Source organism: Aphelocoma coerulescens, chromosome 1A, assembly GCF_041296385.1.
Source record: "Aphelocoma coerulescens isolate FSJ_1873_10779 chromosome 1A, UR_Acoe_1.0, whole genome shotgun sequence".
NCBI classification, from domain to species: domain Eukaryota; kingdom Metazoa; phylum Chordata; class Aves; order Passeriformes; family Corvidae; genus Aphelocoma; species Aphelocoma coerulescens.
Genome location: NC_091014.1, coordinates 71,841,134 through 71,863,497, shown reverse-complemented (window position 1 = coordinate 71,863,497; position 22,364 = coordinate 71,841,134). Strand labels below are relative to the sequence as shown.

At 42.8% G+C, this 22,364-nt stretch overlaps 1 protein-coding gene across 4 annotated transcripts in view; it reads left to right on the top strand.

Annotated features, from left to right (window-relative positions):
• PRR5 (proline rich 5) overlaps nucleotides 1-22,364 on the top strand; it is a 102,738-nt gene that overhangs the window by 44,870 nt on the left and 35,504 nt on the right. The window contains exons 1-3 of one of the 4 annotated variants that reach the window (XM_069003485.1): nucleotides 8,678-8,705; nucleotides 8,786-9,029; nucleotides 17,264-17,344. In XM_069003485.1, the coding sequence (XP_068859586.1) occupies nucleotides 8,899-9,029; nucleotides 17,264-17,344 (212 nt within the window). In that variant the 5' untranslated portion in view covers nucleotides 8,678-8,705; nucleotides 8,786-8,898. The other 3 variants (XM_069003486.1, XM_069003487.1, XM_069003484.1) reach the window with 3 other exon arrangements.

The following is a 22,364-nucleotide window of genomic DNA, read 5'->3' as shown; positions in this document are numbered from 1 at the left end:
TTTATAAAGACCGAAGTATCTCAAAGGGACTTGGGCCAGAGATTTGAATGTGGAGCTTACAACACTCCAGGCTTCCCCACTCTTCAGAGGTTTTCAGTTTATTTTCTTTTCCAATGATATTCCCAAAACAGAGCATGCTCCCCAGGAAGCAGTTCACACAAGTGCTGGCTGCAAGCCTGGGGCTACCTGGCCTATAGCTGTCTCTTTGGAGGAGTTGTGCATTCTAGAAACATTGCTTTTTGCACCAGGATCCCAGCAGAATAACTGGGAGTGTTGCTCAAGTCCCTCAGCTTTTCTCTTTTCTATTTCAGAGTGTGGGAGCTCAGTCTGAGGGGTCTTTACAACTGCTGGCCCTAGAGCAGCCAGCCTGGAAGACCCTGGATGGCTCAGAGCTCCCAGAAGCCTAAAACGTTTATGGTTCCAGCAGTTTTGTGAGGGGAGCACTCCCCCCCCCCCAAAAAAAAAAAAAGAAAAGAAAAAACATGCCTTTAGAGAGCTTGAACTGTTTTGCAATGTAAAGCTACTATACCCCAAGTTTGGAGACTAGGTCATTTGAAGTGATTAAATGGAGTCTGATGAACATAAAAGCAGGACTCATCAGGAGAGAGACAAGGGAGATACTGTAACACTGATGAGGACACACAGATCTTCTGAATGACTCCTCTGTTCTTCCGCTGCATCCTCCAGTAGCTTGAGGAGGCTGGTGTCCATGCTGACTTTAGAGAAGGAGTACCTCGATGAACTAGTATCTAGTTGCTACTACCTTGTGGGGAAAAAAATGTTTTCTGTAAGGAAATGTAATGGAACATGCTTTACCTCCTTCATAATGAGGCATTCCTCCTAGATAATAACTCAAGTGTTGGTGTCATATTGTGTCCAGTTGAAGACTGAGAGTGGCTAATGAGCTGCAGTGACAGTGAAGAGTTTTTCCGAACTTTGCTGTGGAGTCTAAAAAATTCCATCACTCTGCCCTTTGAGATAAGTTATTTCCCAGAGCATCCTGAGAAAACACTTAGAATGTGATACATACTAAGAGGTCATAGTACTGGAAGTTGCTGACCTGGTGAAATGAAGATTTAAAGGTACAAGTGTAAAATAATTTGTGCAATTAAGGCTTTTCATACTCTTGCTGTTTCCACTGCCCAATATCTCAGTCTGCAGGGACTGTCTCAGCATAAGTGTGTGAAGGATGTCAAAAAGTCCCCATTTGTAAGTTCCTATGAAAGTTCCACCACACTGAGTGCTGCAGAGTCCAAGTGCACAGATAGATATTCCAATTTTGGACTCTTAAATGTGTCTGGCAATTTTTCCATTCAGAAAGATATCCTTGTGAGGCAAAGGAAGAATGATGAATTTTCTGACAGAATCCATTTCTATTGAACACCAGGGTTTTGTGATTGATTCTTGCAGGGTTACAGTATTTCTTCCAAAAAGCTATAGTACCAAGCAAGTAACAGCAGTGTAATACCATCATAGTCAAAGATTCCCCAAGTTTCAGAGCTGGCTCCTGCATTCCTCAGGTCTGAAGTGACCTCCCTGACTTAGGCACAGGAGGGAAAAGTGATCTCAAGGCACAATTCATGTTTGTAGCCATGCTCAGAGAGAACATTAGACAAGCGATATCATGACTTTGAGAGAAAGACAGGATATTACTTTTAACTAACAGCTGGCCACCAGTGCAGTTCATTAGAAACTCAGTGAGTTACTGAAGTGGGTTCTTTATCTTGGTGACCTTCCAGGGCAATCAGAGCCTTCTTGGAAGACCTTGAATCAGAAATGTTTGGATATAAGAAAAATAGCACTGTGCAGCACACGCTTCTGATCTCTCAGGGTTCAGATTTGGAAGGTGCTGTACCATATATAACTGTAGAAGACAGCACTGAGATACTGTAGCTGCTGCATCAAGGTCATGGTGTTCTGGGATCCAATTAAAATTATGCAAGATGCAGTTTAGGAAAGAATTCACATAGAGCTCAGGAAGGGAAAAAAGTCATGTGTATTATAAGTTCAGTTACTTTGTAAGATTAATTTTCCACTATCTTGTGATCTCGTAATAAGAGCACAAAGTATTTTAAATGTTTGATTTACTTATTGATCAGAACTCTTGAGACCCTTTCTAAATCAAAATTAAAGATTTGGCTTCCATTTAAGAGCAAAGTTCTGAGCTTGTCTTGGACTATACACTGGTTACAGTGGATTGTTTAATTCACTGGGTGGGCAACAGTAATACCTGAAACAGGTACATTTGGCACTCAGAACCCCATCTCCTTTCCTGGGAGCATGTGAGTGGAAGGTGGTAATGCCACAGGTCCTATAATCAAGAGCATTGGTCCTCACTTCCTCCAGTAGAACCACTGTGGTTTTTTGGACCACTGCACTGTCTTTAATTCCCAGAACCTTTACAGAGAGAACTAGGAGCAACACTACTACTACAACAACTACTCCTAGCAACAACTAGGAGCCAGGAGAATTGACGTATCATGGAAAGCTTGATATTTTGGATGGGGGTGTAACAGGCCTATTCCTGTCCTAATTCTCTCCTAACGCCTTTCTCCTGAAGAACAAGAAAAAAAAGATTTGGCTGTGTACTGTACATTAAGAACTGCTTATATTGCTATGCTCTGTAAAACCAAAAACTACTGCTGACAAAGGGGTTGGGATTTCATGGATGCTTTCAGCAGGTATTGCTCAGTTCATGACCTGTGTTAGATTATGCTGGGGACTGGGGTCTGTATCTGACCTCAGAGCCCTGTTTTGCTGGCTGAAGAATGAAGTGAACCGCCAAAGTGGAAAGGGTAAAGAAGAGCTCACAGTCCAAACAGGCAAATTGAAGCCTTAATTCCCTGAGAGCTAGCTGAAAAGTGGTTTGAAAATATTGTGGTAATACCAACTAACTATTTTCCTTTCCCTTTATAGTTAAAAACTGCCTGAGGAAGAATTAGCTAGCCAAGAAAGACAAAAAACGAAGAGGGAATACAAAAGCAAAGGGTGAAGGAGAAGCAGGAAGGGAGCAAGGTGGGGAGGCTGAGGAGCTCAGTGTAAAGGTAATAAATATCATCCATCAGCAGACTGTGGAAAGAAACTGGAATTGGATGGTTGCTGCAGTCTGAATGATTCTTTGCTCAGATGCAGGTCTCTCTGCTGAGAAAATCTTGTAGGCACACTCATGCTGCTCTGCCTCACACTGAAAAACTTCTGGAAGGGAAGGTCCAGGAAGTGGACCTGCAGGTTGCCATGACATGGATGGCCATGTTTGGTGGAACCCAGTGTATCTCTGAGGCAGGCAGTGGAGCTGCAGCAGCTTTGGGTTGCCTGAAGGTCAAGTCTGAAACTTTGCTGGATGGATTATTAACTGCAGAGGTGGTGACAGGGGCAGAGCATCCCTTTCTAGCCCTAGTCTTCTTGGGTGTCACCTTGTGATTGCTTAGGAAGGAGATACTGTCACAAGCATTTCTTTGTCACAACCTAAAAGACAAATGCCATGTGTCAATCCCACGTGGAGGTGAAGAGGCAGAAAGCCCAGCTCTGTCTAAAGGGAGGCAGCTGTGGTCATGCAGGCATGGTTGGTCACAGGATGCAGAAGTACAGGAAGTGTTCCAAAGGTTGGGAAGATGTCTAAGTAGAGGCCAAGTCCTCTCTTACAAATCAGTGCTTGGCTGTGGTGAGGGCAGAAATAAGATAAAGGACTAGCAAAACCAAGGCTGTCCTAGGACTAACCTCAATAAACCAAAAGGCATCCTTGAGAATGCCTTTATCTCCAGAGGTTGGCAGCAAGTCAGTGGGATGGAGGAGTAAGGGTGTAAATAGACCCTGTTTGGTTTCATACTTTCTTTACTCTTTGTTCTTTGTTTTCTGATGATAAAGGAGCTTTATGTAGATCCCGTAGCAAAGGAATTGATGAGTCGTAAGGTTTATGACTTCATTTCCCCCTGGCACTTTTTATTTTTTCCTGATGTTTGTGTCTCCTTCCTTTCACTTCGCCCCTTGTCTGCTGGTATGGCAGGATGTGCTGTACCTTTAAGAAGTGTTCTGTCAGAAGACTAGTTCCTGAGCTCTGGCATGTGTCAAGGCATGCCTTAAGTTTTGTGGTATAGTTTATGAAAAACTAAAATGCATTTGTGTAGGGAGGTTTTTAACTCCTTTCTGCCACAGAGACACTTTACCATTCTCTTCTTTGATTGCAGAGTGTATACCACTCAGCATCACTATAGGAAGTTCTGCTCTCTTCTCTAAAAGAAATAGGGAGATAAAGTAAAGTAGTGGCCTAGCCTTTTTTTTTTCCAATTTGTGGGGTATTCCTAGCCCCTGCCCTGGAGGGATCTCTGCTGAGATAAGAGATTTCGCAATCGCCCAGCAGGACCCCCTGGAAAGGCAACCACTTCTCTGGTCACGGCGAGAATAGACAGACCCACAATCCCTTAGAGACACTATGCAGATTTCTTCGTAACCCATTGGCCTGTACCCATCCCAGATCCTCTGTAATCCATTGGTCCTTTACTGATCCCCTGTATCCCTATAAAAGCAAGCCCTCTGGGCCCCTGTGGCTCAGAGAGGGTTCTCATCCCTGGCTCTCCCCTTCGCCGGAGGGGACCCACAATAAAGCTACCTCTGTGCGGAACCAGTCACACGAGCCTTCTCGTCTCTCTCTCTGGTCTGGCTTGGCCTGGAGGCTGTCCTGCAGAGCTGAGCTGGAATCACGAGCTGATAATCACGAGCTGATAATCACTAAAGAGCTGACAGTCTCTGCAAGGGCCCTCCTGCCATCAGTTGAGGGAAGACACTGGGCCTCAGGAAGGCGATTCCTTTCGGGACCATCTCCCTGGACTGGTCACCTCTTCTGGGGTCAGAGCCGCTGACCCCCATCGCCAGCTGTAATACCAATTAAAATTTTTATTTATTGAGTTGTTTTGTTTCATGGCAAAGCTCTGAATGGTGAATAAAGCTGAGATAGCAAATTCTCTTACTGTTTATATCCTCCCACTGGTACCAGTACCACTGCAGTGCTCACCTGTCATTGCAGTAGCAGAGTGGTGTAGTCCATGTTGACCCATAGCAGTCACAGCTTTATTATGAATTTTATATGTTGTGAATTTCTTAATGTTCCCCATTGTGAACGTTACTTTTTTATTCTTTTTCCCTCTCATCATGGTCAGAAAGAAACTTGTAAGTGAACAGTACATTTATACTGTAAAAATGAACATAACATTAGGTAAATAAAGCGTAAGGTTCTTTCTTTTTCTTTTTTTTTTTCAGCAAATCTCATTCTTTTGAAACCAAGTGTATGCTTGGGGAGGACTGCCTGGATTTTTTTTCTAATGTTTTCTAGGGACAGCAATACAGTCTTTAAACCACAGGTCCCAGCAAGAATGTTGCAGACATCACTGGCATATCAGGAGGTAACTACGGAGTTACTCTTGTGGTTTTAAAAGTAGTGTTTGATACAAGGTCCTGGATCTGTATGTTAACATGGTTTTCTAGTAAAAGCATAAATCCTCTTCAACTTCCAGCCTGTATTTATCTACTTATATATTGTTTTAGGCCTTGAGATAGAAGTAAGTCCAGGTGAGCAGAAATTCCCCTATGAGTCTGGCACTGTGGCAGGTCTGGGACTTGCTGTGCAGTCACCCGCAGGATGTGGGCCCCACAGATCAAAGAATTCTTTCTAGTAGAGACAGGCCTGTTTTTACAAGGGGAAATACTGGAGGGGAAGAGAAAGAGCTAGGGCTGGTAGTGCCTTCCTCACTGAGGTGGTTGTGTGGCTCTGATTAAACTACTTAACCTTTGAGCTGCAGGTTTTGTGTGAGCTAAATAGTGGTATTAGCACCCTGTATGGCATTCTGGGTTTAAATGAATTAACCTACCAGTACTTTACAGTCTCAGCTCTGTGATTGTGCTGAGTGCAGTTGTTCTATTAAAGAAGCTTGTAGTGCTCCTTATTGAGCCTACAGGAGGGCTCCTCCCAATCCCCAGTCCTCCCCTCCCTCCCGGTTAGTCCGACAGTGCTGTCATCCCTCTCCGTGGCCAGTGGCGAGCAGTCTGTGCTGCCGAGCCACTCTGGGAGCAGTGCTGTATTGTGACAACTCTTTACCAGGGGTTGCAGAAGCACAGCTGCAGCACAAGCCCTTCTGAGGATCTCTCTCTCCTGCATTGCCCTCTGCCCACTCAGGCCCCAGGAATGCCCAGCTGCCTCTTCCCTGCAGCATCCACTCATTCCTTTGCTGGAATGAGAAACAGAGGTCCAGGATCTCCTGATGTCTCTGCCACCTGCTCATGGGGTGGCCTGGGCAAGTCACACCACCTCTCTCTTCTTCATTCTTAATGCTGAAGTGCAGATTTGTCTTCTGCCTTCATACCCAAGAGCTGCCTAGGCCAAGTTAATGAATGACATGAAGTCAAGTATGTCTGTGGACTCACAGCACGGTACAAATATGAGCTATTACTCTGCAATTGTGGGTGGAGGTAGCCCTTGTTGAAAGTTATTTATTTTATCATAAATCAACATTTGATTGTGTGTAATCATAGGAAGGAGAAAGGAGTGTAGAGAAAGCCTGTCTCCATTACAAATTTTTCAGGAGATTGGAATGCTGGCTCACCCATGTTTTTGGTGCATGCATTGACTCTGAGTCTGTTACTGGTTACTGAGATTGATGGGGTAGCATATAAATAGAATGGCGTCTACAGGTGTAGTATTTCACCGTACAGACGGAACCAAAAAGTTAAAAATCCAAGGATTCAATCCAGTATAATAACATTTTGCAAAACCTATCAAATTCAAAGAAAGTGAGAAGCTGAAAAGCAACTGAGCTAGGTGGAAAATGAAATTAGAGGGAATTATATTGCCACTTGTTTATCTAACTAGTTGTTTCACTTAACAGGGCAGACAAACATTTTGTCTGAGCCCTTAGCAGAAGCTTAGACCAAGTTGTGTTCCCCTGATCTCCCCAGCTGTATTGTCCACAGAAATGGACTGCCCTTCATCCTGTTTGGACAAAGCAGTGTTCTGCTGGAGTTGTGTTTGCTCCCTCATTTGTATGCTGTAGAAGACATCTCATCCCTTAAAATACGGCTACATATATATATATATATGTAGCTGTGTTTGTTTTCCTTTTGCTGCCATATATATTGTGGATTGTTGTTTGTTTGAAGGATTTAAACATCTGGAAGAACTGGGGATAGCAGTGTCTTTGTCCATAGGTTAGATGGGGAGCTGCAGGTCCCTTCCAAAGTGAAATATTATACGCCATCTACTGTGATGCTCATTTGTACACTTGAGAATTTTGGTGTGGGAAGGTCAATTAATACAATGCTAATTAATACAATGCTAACAGCTGGATAAAACCACTATGGCTAAAACTGGCACAAGGTAAAAATAGATTTATTTCTCTAAGTAGTTCTGCAATTGGTTCCCATGGAGGTAACACCAAATAGAAATTTTGGAAGTAAATATTTGTATGCAATAATCTTATCTGATCTCAGTTGAATAGTGAGAGGAATTGTTTTTTACTAAAATTATGTCAGTATATGATGCGCATAGGGCAGAGCTCTCTGTGAGAAATTGAGTTTTCCTATAATGCAAGCTTTGCCATGTTATTTGGACACCAGCAAATCCAGTTACAGCCTGACTGTAGACAACAGGCTATCACAGATGAAAAGAGTAAGTAGAAAACAGGAAGAAAAAAAAAAAGAAAGGATAAGTTCTATTGCAGCCCCTTTGCAGTGAGTGGGAGGTTACTCTGCAAGGAGCCTTTGTGGCTTTTACCAGACTATTTGCAGACCAATGCTGTAACAACAGAAGAGCAGTTCTTATGTTCTGGCTGCAAACTATCCCAGAAGATTAGCCAGGCACTCCTCGATTTAAAACAGAACTGCAAATGAGTGACAGCAAAACTAAGCATGGGGTGGAGTCTTGTAGCAGCATATCCTTCAGCTCCACTGCTGCAGTCGGAGAGAGAAAGAAGATTTTTCCTTTGAAGATAAGACACCTGGGGCTTTTGTAGAAACTAAGGATGCTTTGAGTTGTGCAGCTGTTATCTCAATTTAAAAATAAAACAAAACCCATACAAGGCAGAGAAAGGCAAAGCATCTGGCTCTTCTGCGCACCACCAAAAATTCCTTAAAATGCTAAACCCCAGACCAGCACTTTTAATTCTGCAGTTATGTTGCTCGTGAATCCTTTGTGTGAGGCTTTGAGCTGGAGCAGCCTCTGAGGGTGTGGATGTGGATGTATGAATGAGAGTGCGTGTGTTCAGTGTTGTAATGTGGCAGGGCACAGGCACTTATGAAACTTTCCAGTAAAGTCTCTCAGTGTGTCAGTATTGGTTACTTGGGTTTGTTGTTTGTTTTTTTTCCTGTCCGTTGCCCTCCAGTTTTATTTCCAAGTGCAGTAAGAGGGGAGAGAGGTTGGGAAATGCTGCAAGACCCGCCCCCCCCCTCCCCCCCCTCCCCCCCCTCCCCCCCCCTCCCCCAAGCTGCTGGAGGAGCCAAGCAGTTTCTATGACAGGTGGAGCACCGCAGTGCTGAGCGAGATTCCTGGGACATGGTGCCCAGGGACATGGGGAGGGGAAGCCCTCACACTTGGGGCAGCTGTGGTTTTGAAGGGCCCCTTCAATGTGCTGTAGCAGGAGCCAAAAGTTTGACTTGCTTTTTGAAAGGACTGGAGAAAATATTAACCTCAGTTGATGACGTCAGAGTTGATCTGATTAAAGGTTTGTTTTCTTGCTGGCAGAGGTGTGCTCTGTAGAGACTGGTTCTCTCTTCTTTTTTTTTAAGTTTCTTTTTTGAACAGCAAACGGAGGGAACTGCTCGCACTGCTGCTGCTGCCGCTGCTCCAGCTGCGTGTGTATGTGTGTAAACAGGATGGTGTATCTGTAGCTGCCACGCGCAAACACACATTTGACCATGAGGACTCTTCGCAGGTTGAAGTTCATGAGTTCGCCCAGCCTCAGTGATCTGGGCAAGAGAGAGCAGGCAGCCTTGGATGAGCGGGGGACCCAGCAGCGCCGGGCCTGCTCCAACGCTACCTGGAACAGGTAAGATCACACAGTGTGCTGGCTCCTGGCAGTCTCCCCATGCTCCTGCAATGGGATTGACATGTGAGTGGCTGTTCCGCAGGCTGCAGGCTGGGCTACCTGGCTCCCACCTTGGCAGGCTCACAGGCACTGGAGCTCCTGCTCAGATAAACACAGCAGTGGCTTTTTTTCCCTTGCTCTTGATCTTTCTCTGAAGGCTGATAACAGAGCCTTCCCTGCCTTCCCTTCAGCCTTCTTTGTGACAGACAACAACTTGTTTCACAGGGTCCACCTACAAATATATCTTTGTGTCTATCTAGATATTCTCATTCAGAGTTTATTTGGCTTAGGTTATTTTTAAAAAAAATTACATATGCACAACTATTAAAATACATACTTTTTATCTGCATATCTATGGTTGTTGCTGGTAGTTGATACAGTTATGATAAAGTCTATTAAATTTACTCATGTAAGTACCAATAGATATGTGCGTGTGTGTATGTGCACATGCAAGCACCTGCACTTTGGACAGGGAAAATAAACCCTGGTTGTTTTCTTTATTGTGTTTATACATTTGAATTCTGTGGCTGTTTTACAAGAAATCCTATGCAAACATTTTGTTGTGAATGTGTCAATTAGCTCAGCTATTCAGAAACCATCTTGATGTCCATTTTGGTGACAATCTTAAAAGATTAATCTAAGTCTCTTAAATTTTCAGGAATTAAATTCTTAGGTAATTTTTTAAATGAAATGTCCCCTTCTGGATCACAGCTTGGAAAGTGTCATTTGTAGTATTTTATAATTGAATGGCGGTACAACTGTAGGAAGAAAAGTACCAGTGAACTACAGACACATTTGCTAAAGTTCTGAGAAAACTAAAATGTATAAAATATCATATCTTCTGTCCTTCTCACCACTCAATTTGTGGTTTCATGTCTGTATTAAGAATTTGTTGTTGAATGCCAACAGTGCACTAAACTCTGAAACTCTGCTGATCACAAAAGAGACTGAGTTTCTGGTCAAATATCATGCTGTTTGTATGACCCTGAGTTGTACGTGATGTGTGGATAGATGGTGATGGTAGTTCAAGGATAGATTGGACCACCTTGAGTTGTGCCAGTTGGGACTTTATTTGGCCAGTAGCTCTAAAGGAAGCAGCAGGGAGTGAGAGACTCCCGGGTGTGGACCAGGGTGACAGAATACAGTCCCCAGAGCCTTTTTGTGATTGTGTGGTGACAGCTTTTGTTGGCAGGGGTTAGCTTTTCCAGGTCTTGCATGTGGGGAGGGAGCTGTGGAAACAGATGCGAATGGAGAGCAGGTCAGGCACCTGGCTTGCTGGGAGGCAGAGAGTTCCAGGCTTGGGGCTGCTGATACTCAAACTAGAGGATTTTCCTAATTGAGATGAAGCAAGAGTTTGTTCCTTTTAACTTGGACAGGACAGGTACAGCTCTGGCCAGAAGTGCTTGCCAGTCAATGAGCTGGACATCTGCATGTTTCATCCAAACAATTACTCAACTGTCCCGTTGCCTGTTCCTTGAATAGGTGTTCGTGATTTGTCCTGTCACTGCTTTCTATGAACTCAGACCTAACTGTGCTTTCCCCCCCTGGGCTGCCTTTTCCCAGTGTGTGGATTGCCAGGCTGTCCTTTTTGGTGGCATGTTCCCCTGAAATGCCTGGGAGCACTGGTGGAGCTGTTGTGTGGGTGCAAGTCAAGTGGGTGTCGTGTGCCTACATTAACAGCTGCCTAGAGCTATGGCAAGTATTGCAGATATGAGATGGTTGCACTGCATGAGCTAAGGGAAGGTCCTTTATTTCTTTTTTAACAGTGCAAGGCTTTTGGCTTTCTTCTGAGTGAAAGAGAGAGTGAGGGTAATTCTTTTTTTAGGCTCAGAAGGACTTGTATCATCTGTTGCTTTTAAGAAAGTCAGATATTCTACAGGCTGTAAAATTGGGTCTTTATCCTGAGGAAGGAAAGGTCTTAAATTGTATTGAATTAGATGGATTAAGAAATTATCCACTGTAGCTTCTGCCTATCACCAGTGCATGCCCATCTTGACATATATAGCAGGGTCTGGTCTGGAGGGAATCTGTATTCATCTCTCCTGGGGAGACTGTAATGTTGCTGGACATCTAAAGTTTGACTCACCAGAAATCTTGTCTGGATTTTTAAAATCTTGGGCTGTGGAATTTCTTTTATTTTTCTGCTGCAAAATTGAAACAACCCAACATAGGACACTTTGCATACTTTGGTTTACAGGAATAGTTTTCCTTCCAAATGAAAGGATTGCTTGTGGTGTTTCATTCTGTGTAAGCATAAGAGCATACTGATCAAGGAAGTCAAGATGCACCAGCAGAGCACTCCCCTCTCACCAAGCCTGGCTGTTCTATATTTAAATGTCTGCTGTTTTCTTGCCTGAAGTTAGCAGCTGTGCCTGGGTGTGGCATGTGTGTACTTGCTTTACAAAAAGCTTTGAATCAAGTTCATGAGAACTGAAGTGGGGAAAGTTGAAGCACACCCCACAGCAGGTTTGTCCCCACACAGACTGGCCAATCCTGTGCTGAAAGGCAGATCTTTGAGGCAGAGCAAGGATGCTGCTCTGGACATGCTAGGGACTGAAAAGCTGAAGTGCTGCTAGTGGGGTCTTTTGCAGGACATCAGCTCTGTCATTACAGGTATTTTTGAGGAGGGGGAGGGTGCATGGCTGCCCCTCTGCACGTCTTGTGTGTGGCCACCGTGGCCCAGGGATGTCCCCTCTGCCACCTCTGCCCCCTTCACACCAGTCTCAGCTCAGACTGTTCAAGCCTGAGAATTCTTTCTGCATTGTGACACCAGGGGAGGACAACCTGAAGGAGCCTAATTCAGCATATTGGGGGAACACAGCACTCTGGTAGCAAGGAAGGTCACTTCCTCCCTGATGACTTCCCTTCAGCTCTGAACTAAAATGCAGTGAAACTTCTCAGCACTGTTACATCAAAGAGAAATTGGTGCCAAGCTGCTGTCTGCTACTAGGCAAATGAGACTTTATATCATGGCTTTTTCAGAGCTTGCTTTCCCATGAACCCCAGATCTGTGCAGCAAAGCACTGTAAGTGCAGTTAACTAGCAACCAACAGCAACATAGCAGAACAATACACTTCATTACGGCTAACAGTATTTGCACTGGATTAAAATAGTTTAGATTTTTTCACTAGCACTGTCTTCAGTTTTTTTTCTCCCCCCACTACCCCCATTTCTGCTTCAGGCAAAAAATGAGGGCTGAATGCTGACTAAACCAATTGTACTGAGAAACCCAGGGGTTTTAATCTTGAGCTCACAAGCCGGGGGGGGGGGGGGGGCGCACTCAGGCCAAATAAAATCAATGGTGAGGTTTTCATTCTGACTAAGCTAGCACAGACTGCCTAATCAGGAGCTGATACTGTCTGAGTTGTGCTCTGGGAAAGCCTCTAGTCGAAGGCTCTTAGATCCTCTTTGATGTAAGAACATAGGGAAAATTCACAGAGATATGAAGGAGAGGGATAGCAAAGAATGGGTGAAGAAAACTGGTAAGTTTCTTGTGACATTAGTGAGATCAGTAGTAAATCCAAGGAGACATACTGAATCAGAAGGGATTTTATGGCCTGGGCTAATTTTTTACAGGGTTGTAATAAGCACAACTACTTGCTGTAAAATAACTTTTACAGCCATGAAAACCATATTTCATCTTCTAATTTAAGATGAAAGTTTTTTCAGACCACAGGAAGGCTTTTCCAGTGGAGAAAATATTCCAGACCAGCATATTTTTCTATGACTTCTACTTGGAAATTTTATTTCTTCTGTTATTCAGTGTCTATTTAGAAATATTTTGAAATATTTCTGCCTGTCTAAGAATCACCCTTTTGTTCCTGACCCTTTAGTTGAAGCCCTCTGTGGAGTGCTTGGCACTCTGTGTGCACAGGGGAGCAGAGAGAGTCTCAGTGTGGGGTGGGAGGGAGGACAGAGCTGATGAAGGGGACTTCCCACTGACCCAACCACCATGCTCCATGGAGCATTTTCCAGCTGTGACTACAGTAACAGGAGGTGGTGGTGGTAGTGGGGAATTGCTGCTCCCTGTAGCCCTCCAGAATAACTTATACTTCCTTGAATGCAGGAAACCAGTCTTCTTTGTCCTACAGTCCATAGAGATATTAACTCTCAGTAACACCTCTGGGAAGTCCCCTCACCTGTCTGTCTCAATTTCTTGGTGTGAGCAGTGATTATAGTTGGTGAAGTGAGTAAACTAATGCCTCCCAAACTCTTTGAAGAGGGAGTTTTCCAGACCAGTTTATTTTCATTTATATGACCAAGTGCTTAATTGCAGCCTATTCTGCTTTGTTGGTTACCTTACCTTGGGTAGAAATTCCAGGAATGTAAGTGAACTAGCATCTGCAAGCTTATTTTGGAAGTGTCAAGGCCTCATGGAAAGGTGGTGGAGTTGCAGCTGGACTGAACCTGTGCTGAAAATGGGCACTTCCCAATTGGATTAAGATAATTCAGAAAAATGATGTTTTACTCTGGAGCAAGGGTGTCTTCAAGAAGGTTTTGATGTAAGTATATCAGGTTAATTATTGTTAATTAGCTGTTCATGTAACTGTGCAGAGGAAATTTGCCCTAACTAATTTAGTCCCTTTTGGAAATGTAAATGTTGTCTTTAACTGCCGGGTAGTCACAGGGTGCGATTATTCACACAGCATTGTTTTTTTCTTATGGACTTCACCTGGAGCTCTGGGATGAGGAGAATTTGCAAACACTATATAAAAATCATTGTAGTATTTTCACCTATGCTGTTTGCACACAAAGGCAGTGACTGCTTTAGAGAACTAAAATTATCTGTGTGATGTTTATGGAATGTCGACGTTGGCTAGTCCTGCTGCTTTGCCAGGAAATGCTGAGCTGGGAGGGCCATGGTTGAAACACACAGAAGGTCAGGACTTAAAAGACTTGCAAGCCCAGCTTTGGAGTTGTTCATCATCTCCGTGGCCAAACTGATTCTGATCTGGCAGAATGTTTTAATCGCAATAGTTTTTCCTTCTTGGCTTCCAGATGTCAGTAAAAGAACAGGGTGTTACTGGAGGGAGCCAGGCTCCGCCCCCAGTGCTGTCTGGGCGGACAAATAGCAACTCAGGAGAAATGTATGTTTTGGTGGTATCAGGCTCTATGGGTAGTAGCCTATAATAGATTGATACTATACAAAAATCAGAATTATCCACCAAATCCTGCCCACCTTGACCCTGGCACTGTTGGGCTGTTTGGGAGTGCTGTCAGCAAGCATCCAGCTCTGTGCTCCAGGGATTTACACCTTCCAGATCCCTTCATGCTGAAGCTAATGGTGGGGAAAGTCTGTGCTGTGTGTGCTGGAGCTGCCATTCCCCACATTTTAGACAGCTGGAGCCACCTCCTCCTCAGGTGGTTCAGTGAAATGTGGAATGAGTTGTTGTTTGAAAGAGGTAAAGTTTCTTAGGCTGCTGAGTTGATTTTTGTGGCTGTGAGTCCTGCCTTGGTTGTAGGTAGTTTGCCTTTGGCAATCTGTAGCTACCATGGGATAGATAAATACAATACATTGCTGGAACTATCTGACATTTTGTTGTCATTCTAAAGACAAAACCCCAAAAATCTGGTCTCTTCAGTTTTCTCATCCTGATTTCCCCTCATCCAGCGAGCCTGCTCTGTTGAGTTTTTTGAGCTCTATTGGGCTGTTTCCTGCAGTACCGTTTTCTGTGCACACACTTACACACAAAGCAACTACAGGGAAGGTGTTTACAATAATATTAGTGCATGAGTGCATCCATTATTAACTTTCATGTTGTAAAAGAGTTATAGAAGGGAGTTTACAAGGCATTTTCAGTTTAGGTTAACTAATGCAATATAAGTTTAATTATGTACATTACTGACTTAAGCCTCAATGAAAGCTGGTTGCAGGCACAGATAAAGTGATCCACCCACCTCAAGCATCTTGCAGGACTTCTGTGTGTAAGCAGCAGCCCAGATTTTCTTTACACCAAAAGGTTTAACCATTCTGACCACATCTTTTTAAACAATCACTTGTTATAGAAACCCATTGATTTAAGCAAGGTCTGGGTGTGTTTTTTCATTAGCTTAAGGTAACTGAGAAGATTTAAGCCAACTTTTCATCATCCTGACACCAACTGAGGCCACCAACAAGCATCCCGGTTATTCTGACTCTTCTGTGTTTGCTCTTAAGGAAGTGTGGATGGCCAGTTCCAGTGCCATCCTCACATAACCTGCAGTCAGGGGCTGTAATCCTGCACCTTCCATACAAGCACTGCTATCTGTGATGGGAAGAAAAGGCAAGTGGTCAACTTTATGAGGCCAAGACTTGTTTTCCAGACTATGACATTGTCCCTCACTACAAGGGAGATCCCAGGCAGATTAAAAGCTCACTGCTAGCATGTTTTATGTAGATGCTGTTCTCCTGTATAGACAATAACTTAAATCCTCACAACCTGTCCCCCTTAGTTCTGGTTAAAAAAGCTTGCTCTCTCTTATTTCTTTGAGGAATAAGAGCTGGAGAGAGAAGACCTCTCCCTCATTTAGAAAGGGGTGCCAGAGAGAAAGAAAGAGAGCCCGTTGCCTTTTAGGAGAGATAGTCATTCTTTGCAAAAGACTGGCAGGGAACATCGAAAAGTTAATTTCTGAGTCAGAGCATGTAAAGGCTGCTTGTGTTATTCACTACACTAATCTTATTTCCCATATTACTCATAGTATTAAAATACCCAAGTCATTTCACTGTATACCAGAGACATTTATCTGCTAATTTTCAAGGAGTCATTAATTGAGTGTGTCTGTATGAGCCAGCCAAAATAATCTGGGTTAGATCATGAATGTATGCCTGTGCTTGTGGGTGTAGGGGAGGAGGGATTGCTGGGGCAGTAGTAGTGTGTAAGGCCTCAGAAACATCTTCAAAGGAACAAAAGAGAGAAGAGGATAATGGTTCTTATTTCTGTCTGCATCTGTATTTCTCCACAGCAGGTCAGACCCTTCACCTGCCACTTTTAGTTTCCTTTTTCATTAGATGAAGATGGCCGAGCTTTTCTGATAGTGCATCTCTTTGCTATTGTATGCCTGCATTTTGAATCTCTCAGTGAACAGTGTTGAGTTTACCTTCCAGCCAGTCCTCTGCTCCCAGCAGGCATTGAAAGGAGCTGTCTTATGGGCCTGGGAAAGTTTAGTGTGGGCACTGGCATTCCCGAGGCACTCTTTGCTGCTGCCTGGCATAGCTCCTGCAATGACATCCCCTTGCAATGGGAGCAGCCCCATGCAGCTGGATCTGGCCCTGGATCAGGCCAGAGCTGACCAAGTCTTCCAACAGCTGAAGGGAGCCTACAAGAAAGAAGGAGAGAGACTTTCTACGAGGACATGTGGTGACAGGACAAGGGGGAATGGCTTCAAATTGACAGAGAGTAGGTTTAGACTGGATGTTAGGAAGAAATTCCTCTGTGTGAGGGTGGTGAGGCCCTGGCATAGGGTGCCCAGAGAAGCTGTGGCTGCTCCATCCCTGGAAGCACTCAAGGCCAGGTTGGATGGGCCTTGGAGCAATCTGCTTTAATGGAAGGTGTCCCTGCCAATGCGGGGGGTGGGACAGGATGATCTTTAGGTCCTTTCCAACCCAGGACATCCTGGGATTCTATGATAAGCTCTTCCACCAGTAGGAATCAAGCTTCCTCCCCCTGGACACCTTATGAACAGATACCAACCACCTTTAGCTCTTCTTCACAAGACACAGCCCCACATCCTTGTACCTCCAGGAGGGGCAAATCTGGTCCTGGTCCTGCTTTCCAGAGCTGTAAAGCTGATTGCTGCTCCCTTGCACAGACTCTAGTGCAGGGGATGCTGTTAATTGTCTCTGCAGTGAGTCACAGAGATAAAAAACTATACTTCTAAATACTTCAAATATACTTAATATGTGAATGTATTAAAAGTTATAGTTGACATACTTAAAGTACTTAAAAATATAGGCCTAAGTTTTTGAAATTACTGATTTCAAATGTGCAGCTATTGAATTTACTGAGTTGGAACAAATCAAATGAACTGATTTTCAAAGATGTTATCTATTTTCTAGGCAGTTCCTTTAAGGCATCTGGGATGGATGGACTACCAGAAGTCATCTATGACTTTTAAAAGGTCCTGAAGTGTCTAGAGAGAAATGCTGGGCTAATTGTGGAGGTGATACTCTTCTTGAATCTTACTGGGTGCTAATGACTCCTCATGTCCTCTTTCAGTATCCACAATGGAGTGATAGCAGTATTCCAGCGTAAGGGTCTCCCAGACCATGAACTTTACAACCTCAATGAAGGAGTCAGGTAAGAGACTCTGCCGCGCAAGATGTTCTCAGCCAGATGCTCAGTACTGTTTGCCAGCCCTCGCACTTCAGAGCTTCTGCAGAGTGTTAAGGTTTTTCTCCCAGCGTCAGTTTCGACCAGCACAGTCCATTTTCCCTCAGTAATCGCTGCTGCTGATGTGTATCAGCACCTCACTGTGGGCAAGAGCTGATCCCTCCTTCTGCAGGAGGAATTCACCCTGAGCAGTAGGATTTATTTAGAGTCTGTCTTGATGTGCTGGTTTAAAACTAAGGAAGGGAAAACCTGCACCCCTCTAGTGATTCAGCCCTATTTCTCGGTAGTGATACTGCCATTTCCAGAGGTGCCACTCTCAGGTGCTTCCCTTGCATCTGTGGAGGAGATAAAGCCTCCAAGCACTCAGTGAGACATGGCAAGGAAAGATGTCCTGCCTGGTGATCCCTTAGATCTACTGCTCCTTCCACACAGCATGAGTGTATGTGAAGTAACAAAGCTGTCCTGTTAACACCATAGCCTGAGTAATACTGAGCAACAGACTAACTATAGGCCAGTGAGATGTATAATGGAAACTTTCTTCCCTTTTAAAAAAAGTGAAAATCCTACTATTTGAGTTATTTAAGTTACAATTGAAAAGAAAATTAACCAAGATATAAGCTGATATCTGGATTTACAGCACTTCACATTTTACTACTTTTTCAGCACTTATTATTACTTACCAAACCCTCTCAGTGGTAAGGGCAAGGTAGTAGATTTCCTTTTAGAAGTTTGTCCACTGCTTTACAAAATAAATGGTGGAAAAGAATCTGCACTTAAAAAAGACAGACAGCTTATTACATTCCCTGGCTGTCTTCAGATATGATCCTTAGTTATTCCCTTTCCCTTACCACTTACTCTGTCTGGACACTGAAGTCTGACAAAATCTCCAGAATACCCAGAAATTCTGGGTTTATCTGTTCCTGTCTGGTTCCCAGTCTGGGATAGTTGGCCCAGTCTGGTTCCTTTAATTGTGAAAATATCTTCAGAAAAGTCCAGCCAGATGGTATTGGGCCTGTGTTTGCTCTTTTTGAAATTAAAATAAACTTACTCTCCAGTTATTTCTTACTTCTCTGGGGAGAAAATTACATACAAAGAATAGCTTTTCTAGGATGTCTGTCAGTTAGCATGATCCATCAATCATGTTGAGTTACTTACTGGAATAATGGTTAATTATTATTATTGTACTTCTGGGCTGAGATTTCTTTGCCCCATGCATTTCCCTTAATAGGCTCATCTACTGGTGGGGGACAGGAGAAGAAAAATTTTCTGCTGATGTGTCATACAAATATAATCTTGTATGAACCAACAAACAGATAGAAATGTGCCCAAATTTTGCTTTAATTTACCTTGCTATAAACCCTGCACCACAATGATGCTTGGTAACGCAGTTGAGTTGAATTTATTGCAGCATCTCATTGTGTCTGAACAGACAAACTGACTAGAAATACACTGGGTTTTTTTTTCCATTTTATGAAGGGCTTTGCTGCCACCTGATAGGCCCATTTCTTTTTGTTCGGGTAGGGATAATGCTGCTTTGTTGGTATCTCAGCTGATAGCTCACTTCAGGGAGAATGCCTGGTGCCTCATACCTGAGCTGATGATGAAATTACTGATTTGACACGTGCCAAAAATACCTTACTGCTTTTGCTATTTATTTCAAAATAACTTCTTTGGGTTAATGTTATTATTGAGTGCAAAAATACCTGATTCATATGACCTCAGAAGTGGAACAAGTGTATATTTTCCTTACGATTGTTTTAGATGCATTTTCCCATGAGTACAAAATGAGAAAGAAATACATTATTTCCACTGAGTAGAATTCAAATGTGGAAGCGTTCAGGTAAATGGTTAATACTAGTTAGTTACTTTTTTGAATAGTTACAGGACAGTAAAAGAAGTTATTTTACTTTACCGCTTTAATTAGAGCAGATTCTGGAATATTTTTCATAATAAACCCCTGAATATCCAAGTTGACTCATAGATCAAGTGTAAATATTTGAACAATATTTGCACACCATTGTTTTTGACTCAGGAATGTCATGTATATTCAACTACCATGTGTCACATACATGCAAACAAATACGTAAAACTTGTGAACACACATCTGGAGGCTTCGAACCCTGATTATTTAAGAAAACATCAGTGGATACAAATCTGTGCAGTACCATTTACTTTTCTTCTAGGTTTGGCTCATAAGAGCTGCCGCTTATTTATACCAATACCTTTTGACACCATTCTTGTGTTCCTGTGGCATTAGAAAGTGGCCTTACATACAGAATTACATACACAGCCCTCAGAACCCCTATTGCAATAAAACCAGTGTGTCTCTCACACTGCTGGAACTCCTGAATTCCTCTGCTAAAGCTGATGAAGCACAGTAAAGTCCCAACAACTGAGAGCACCACCAGTATGTGGCCTGTGCCTTCCTTCTTCTGGGCCCTTACTAAGTAATTTAGTAGGAGATTGAGTCAAAATCTGGTAATAAAAATCTCCATGCATATACGTACTGTTTAGTTTTCTCTTGGTCTATGTCTGCAATATTAATAATAATAATCAAATAGCGTTTTCTCCTTTTTCATTTCATGTACCATATGTCATTTCAAAGTGTTTATTTTGACCACTTTTAAAACAAGGAAGAAAAAGAAGGAAAGGGAAACAGTGGAAGCAGGATGTCCTGTATTAAAGCTAATACATATTTATAGCTGCCCCTTTTCTGAGTTTCAGGATACCGATGTGATGCAAACAAAGCACATTTTAGTGGCATTTCCTCTTTTGCAGACAGAGTTCAAACCCAGTAAAATCATTTGTTTGCTTCATTTAACTTTAATTAACATCTATTATGCAGTATTACACTTTCCATTCTGAGTAATGTTGCAAGAGTTAATTTTAAAATGAACCAATGAAGCAGCAGCAGGGGAAAAAAAAAGTCAGGAGCTATTTTAGCACATTTAAAGGGAATTTATATTACCATCTTAATTTATTAAGTCATTAAATGGGCAATGAAGGCGTCATATCAATGATAGAGAAGCTTTATGAGTGCAAAGTGCCTGGCTTAAAAATCAGATGTACTTGAAATAAGATCTGCTGTCTGGTCAGGGATCTCTTTTAAGGCTGGTCAGATTTTTTCCCGGATTCCACCCTGATGTCCACATGTCTAGGTAAGGTTGGTCAGTAATTGAAGTTATCCAGGATCTGAAAGCCTAACTGTTTTTTGTTAAAGGAAATTAAGCAAGGGTGAAAAAGAAATTCCAAGCAATGTCTTGGATCCAGTTTTGTTGTGGGTCTCTTTTAAATGAACATATAAAAAGAATATCAAACACCAGTGTTCTGATCTGGCCTGAGGGCCTCACTGTTTCACTAGAAATTCATTAAGTAGCTTGAAGTATCTGTATTATTAGGGATTCAAAAAGCAAGATGCTTGAATTGTGTTGTCAGTTCTTCTGTCCTGTAAAAAGAGATGTTAATGTAGGCATAGTGCTGCCTGGTGTGGTGCAGTCCAGTGCATATAACTACCTACAAGCTGGCTGTTTGATTTCAGCTGAAGAAATGGAAATGTGGTGGCATCTTGTTTTATCAGAGAGCTGGCTATTGGATAAACAGAACATACATTTTTATTTCTGGCCCTAAATACCAGAATTTATCAGTAGAACCTAAAATATTCAAAGAGAAGGTAGTTGCACATCACCTTTTCAAGACTGTGAGGAATCCATCTGGAGCTGCTAGCTTGAGGAGAGGGTAGAAAATTAAGCAGAATCTGTCAGCCATAAAGTACCAGTATTTTTTTGAAACAGTGGCACAAAGATACATGAGAATTAATTGTCACTCTCATAGGAAAATTCAAACCTGCAACTTTCTTGTTAGTTCAACCTAAAAATGGTCTGTCTATCCACGTTCAAAGTAAGATGAACCTTTAGTGTCATCACTTGTGATCTAGAAAAACGTCACCTCACTGGACAGTAAATCTCCACTTGGAGTGAACATGCTACAATTTGACTGTCACAACTTTGTTCCCCTTGACTTCTCTTAAGGCACTGGAACTTGAGCAGCCTTTGAGAGAGGTGGCTTTTAAACCCTGCCAAGGGCTTGTCAGTATTACTGTTGAGGGCAGAGTTTCAGGGTGCTGCCAGGGCTGTCTTCTCCCACATGTTGCAGCCACATGCTGAGGGGGCTGGTGATCCAACAGCTCTTCATGACAACGGGAGACCTATGGATAATGCCTCAGCTGGCTTTCAGAACTTTTGTCCATAAATAGTTTGTCCAAATTAATCAAGTTTCTAGCTGAAAAGGACTTTGATGCTTAGGAGCATCTGAAAATGCTCTTCCTTCTGTTTATTTTTTATTTAATTTCTGCCTCGACCTTCCAGAACTATGAGGTCAGTGTGGACATGTGCTTAAGGATAAATAAACCAAGATACCATATTTCAGCCTCCTCAAGACTGAAATGCTCCTCTCTTCCCTGAGCTTTTGGGAGATCTCAAGAGGCTGTGCTGAAACATGCATTGTAAAAACATCAGAATCAAGTCCTGTAGACTTTCATGGAATATGGGGCTATTCTGGATTTGGTTTGATGTCCCTGTTTAATAGTTAAATGATTTGATTAATCAGTTGTCAGTTAAAGATATAACAAAAAGAGATAGATGATGTGCTATTGAGTATATAATTCGTATAATTAATCAAAGGTGGTGTTTAGATTTTAAGTCACATTTGACCTCACGTCTTCATGGGACCTGACATGGTCACACAGACAAGTTTTCAAAAGAGATATAGGCCAGATTACATGTGTTCAGAAAACCCAGCTGGGGCTATCTATGTTTCTATAAGGTCTGAGCTGTCGTTTATGCATTTAAATAGTGACCTGACTGATGAGAAGTGTTATCTAGCATCCAGCGTGTGAGATTTAAATAACACAGCTTTTTAGCCATGTAGTGAATTTTACCTGGATACAAACAGGCTTATGGACTGGGTTAAATTCAGTTTCTGAATCTGA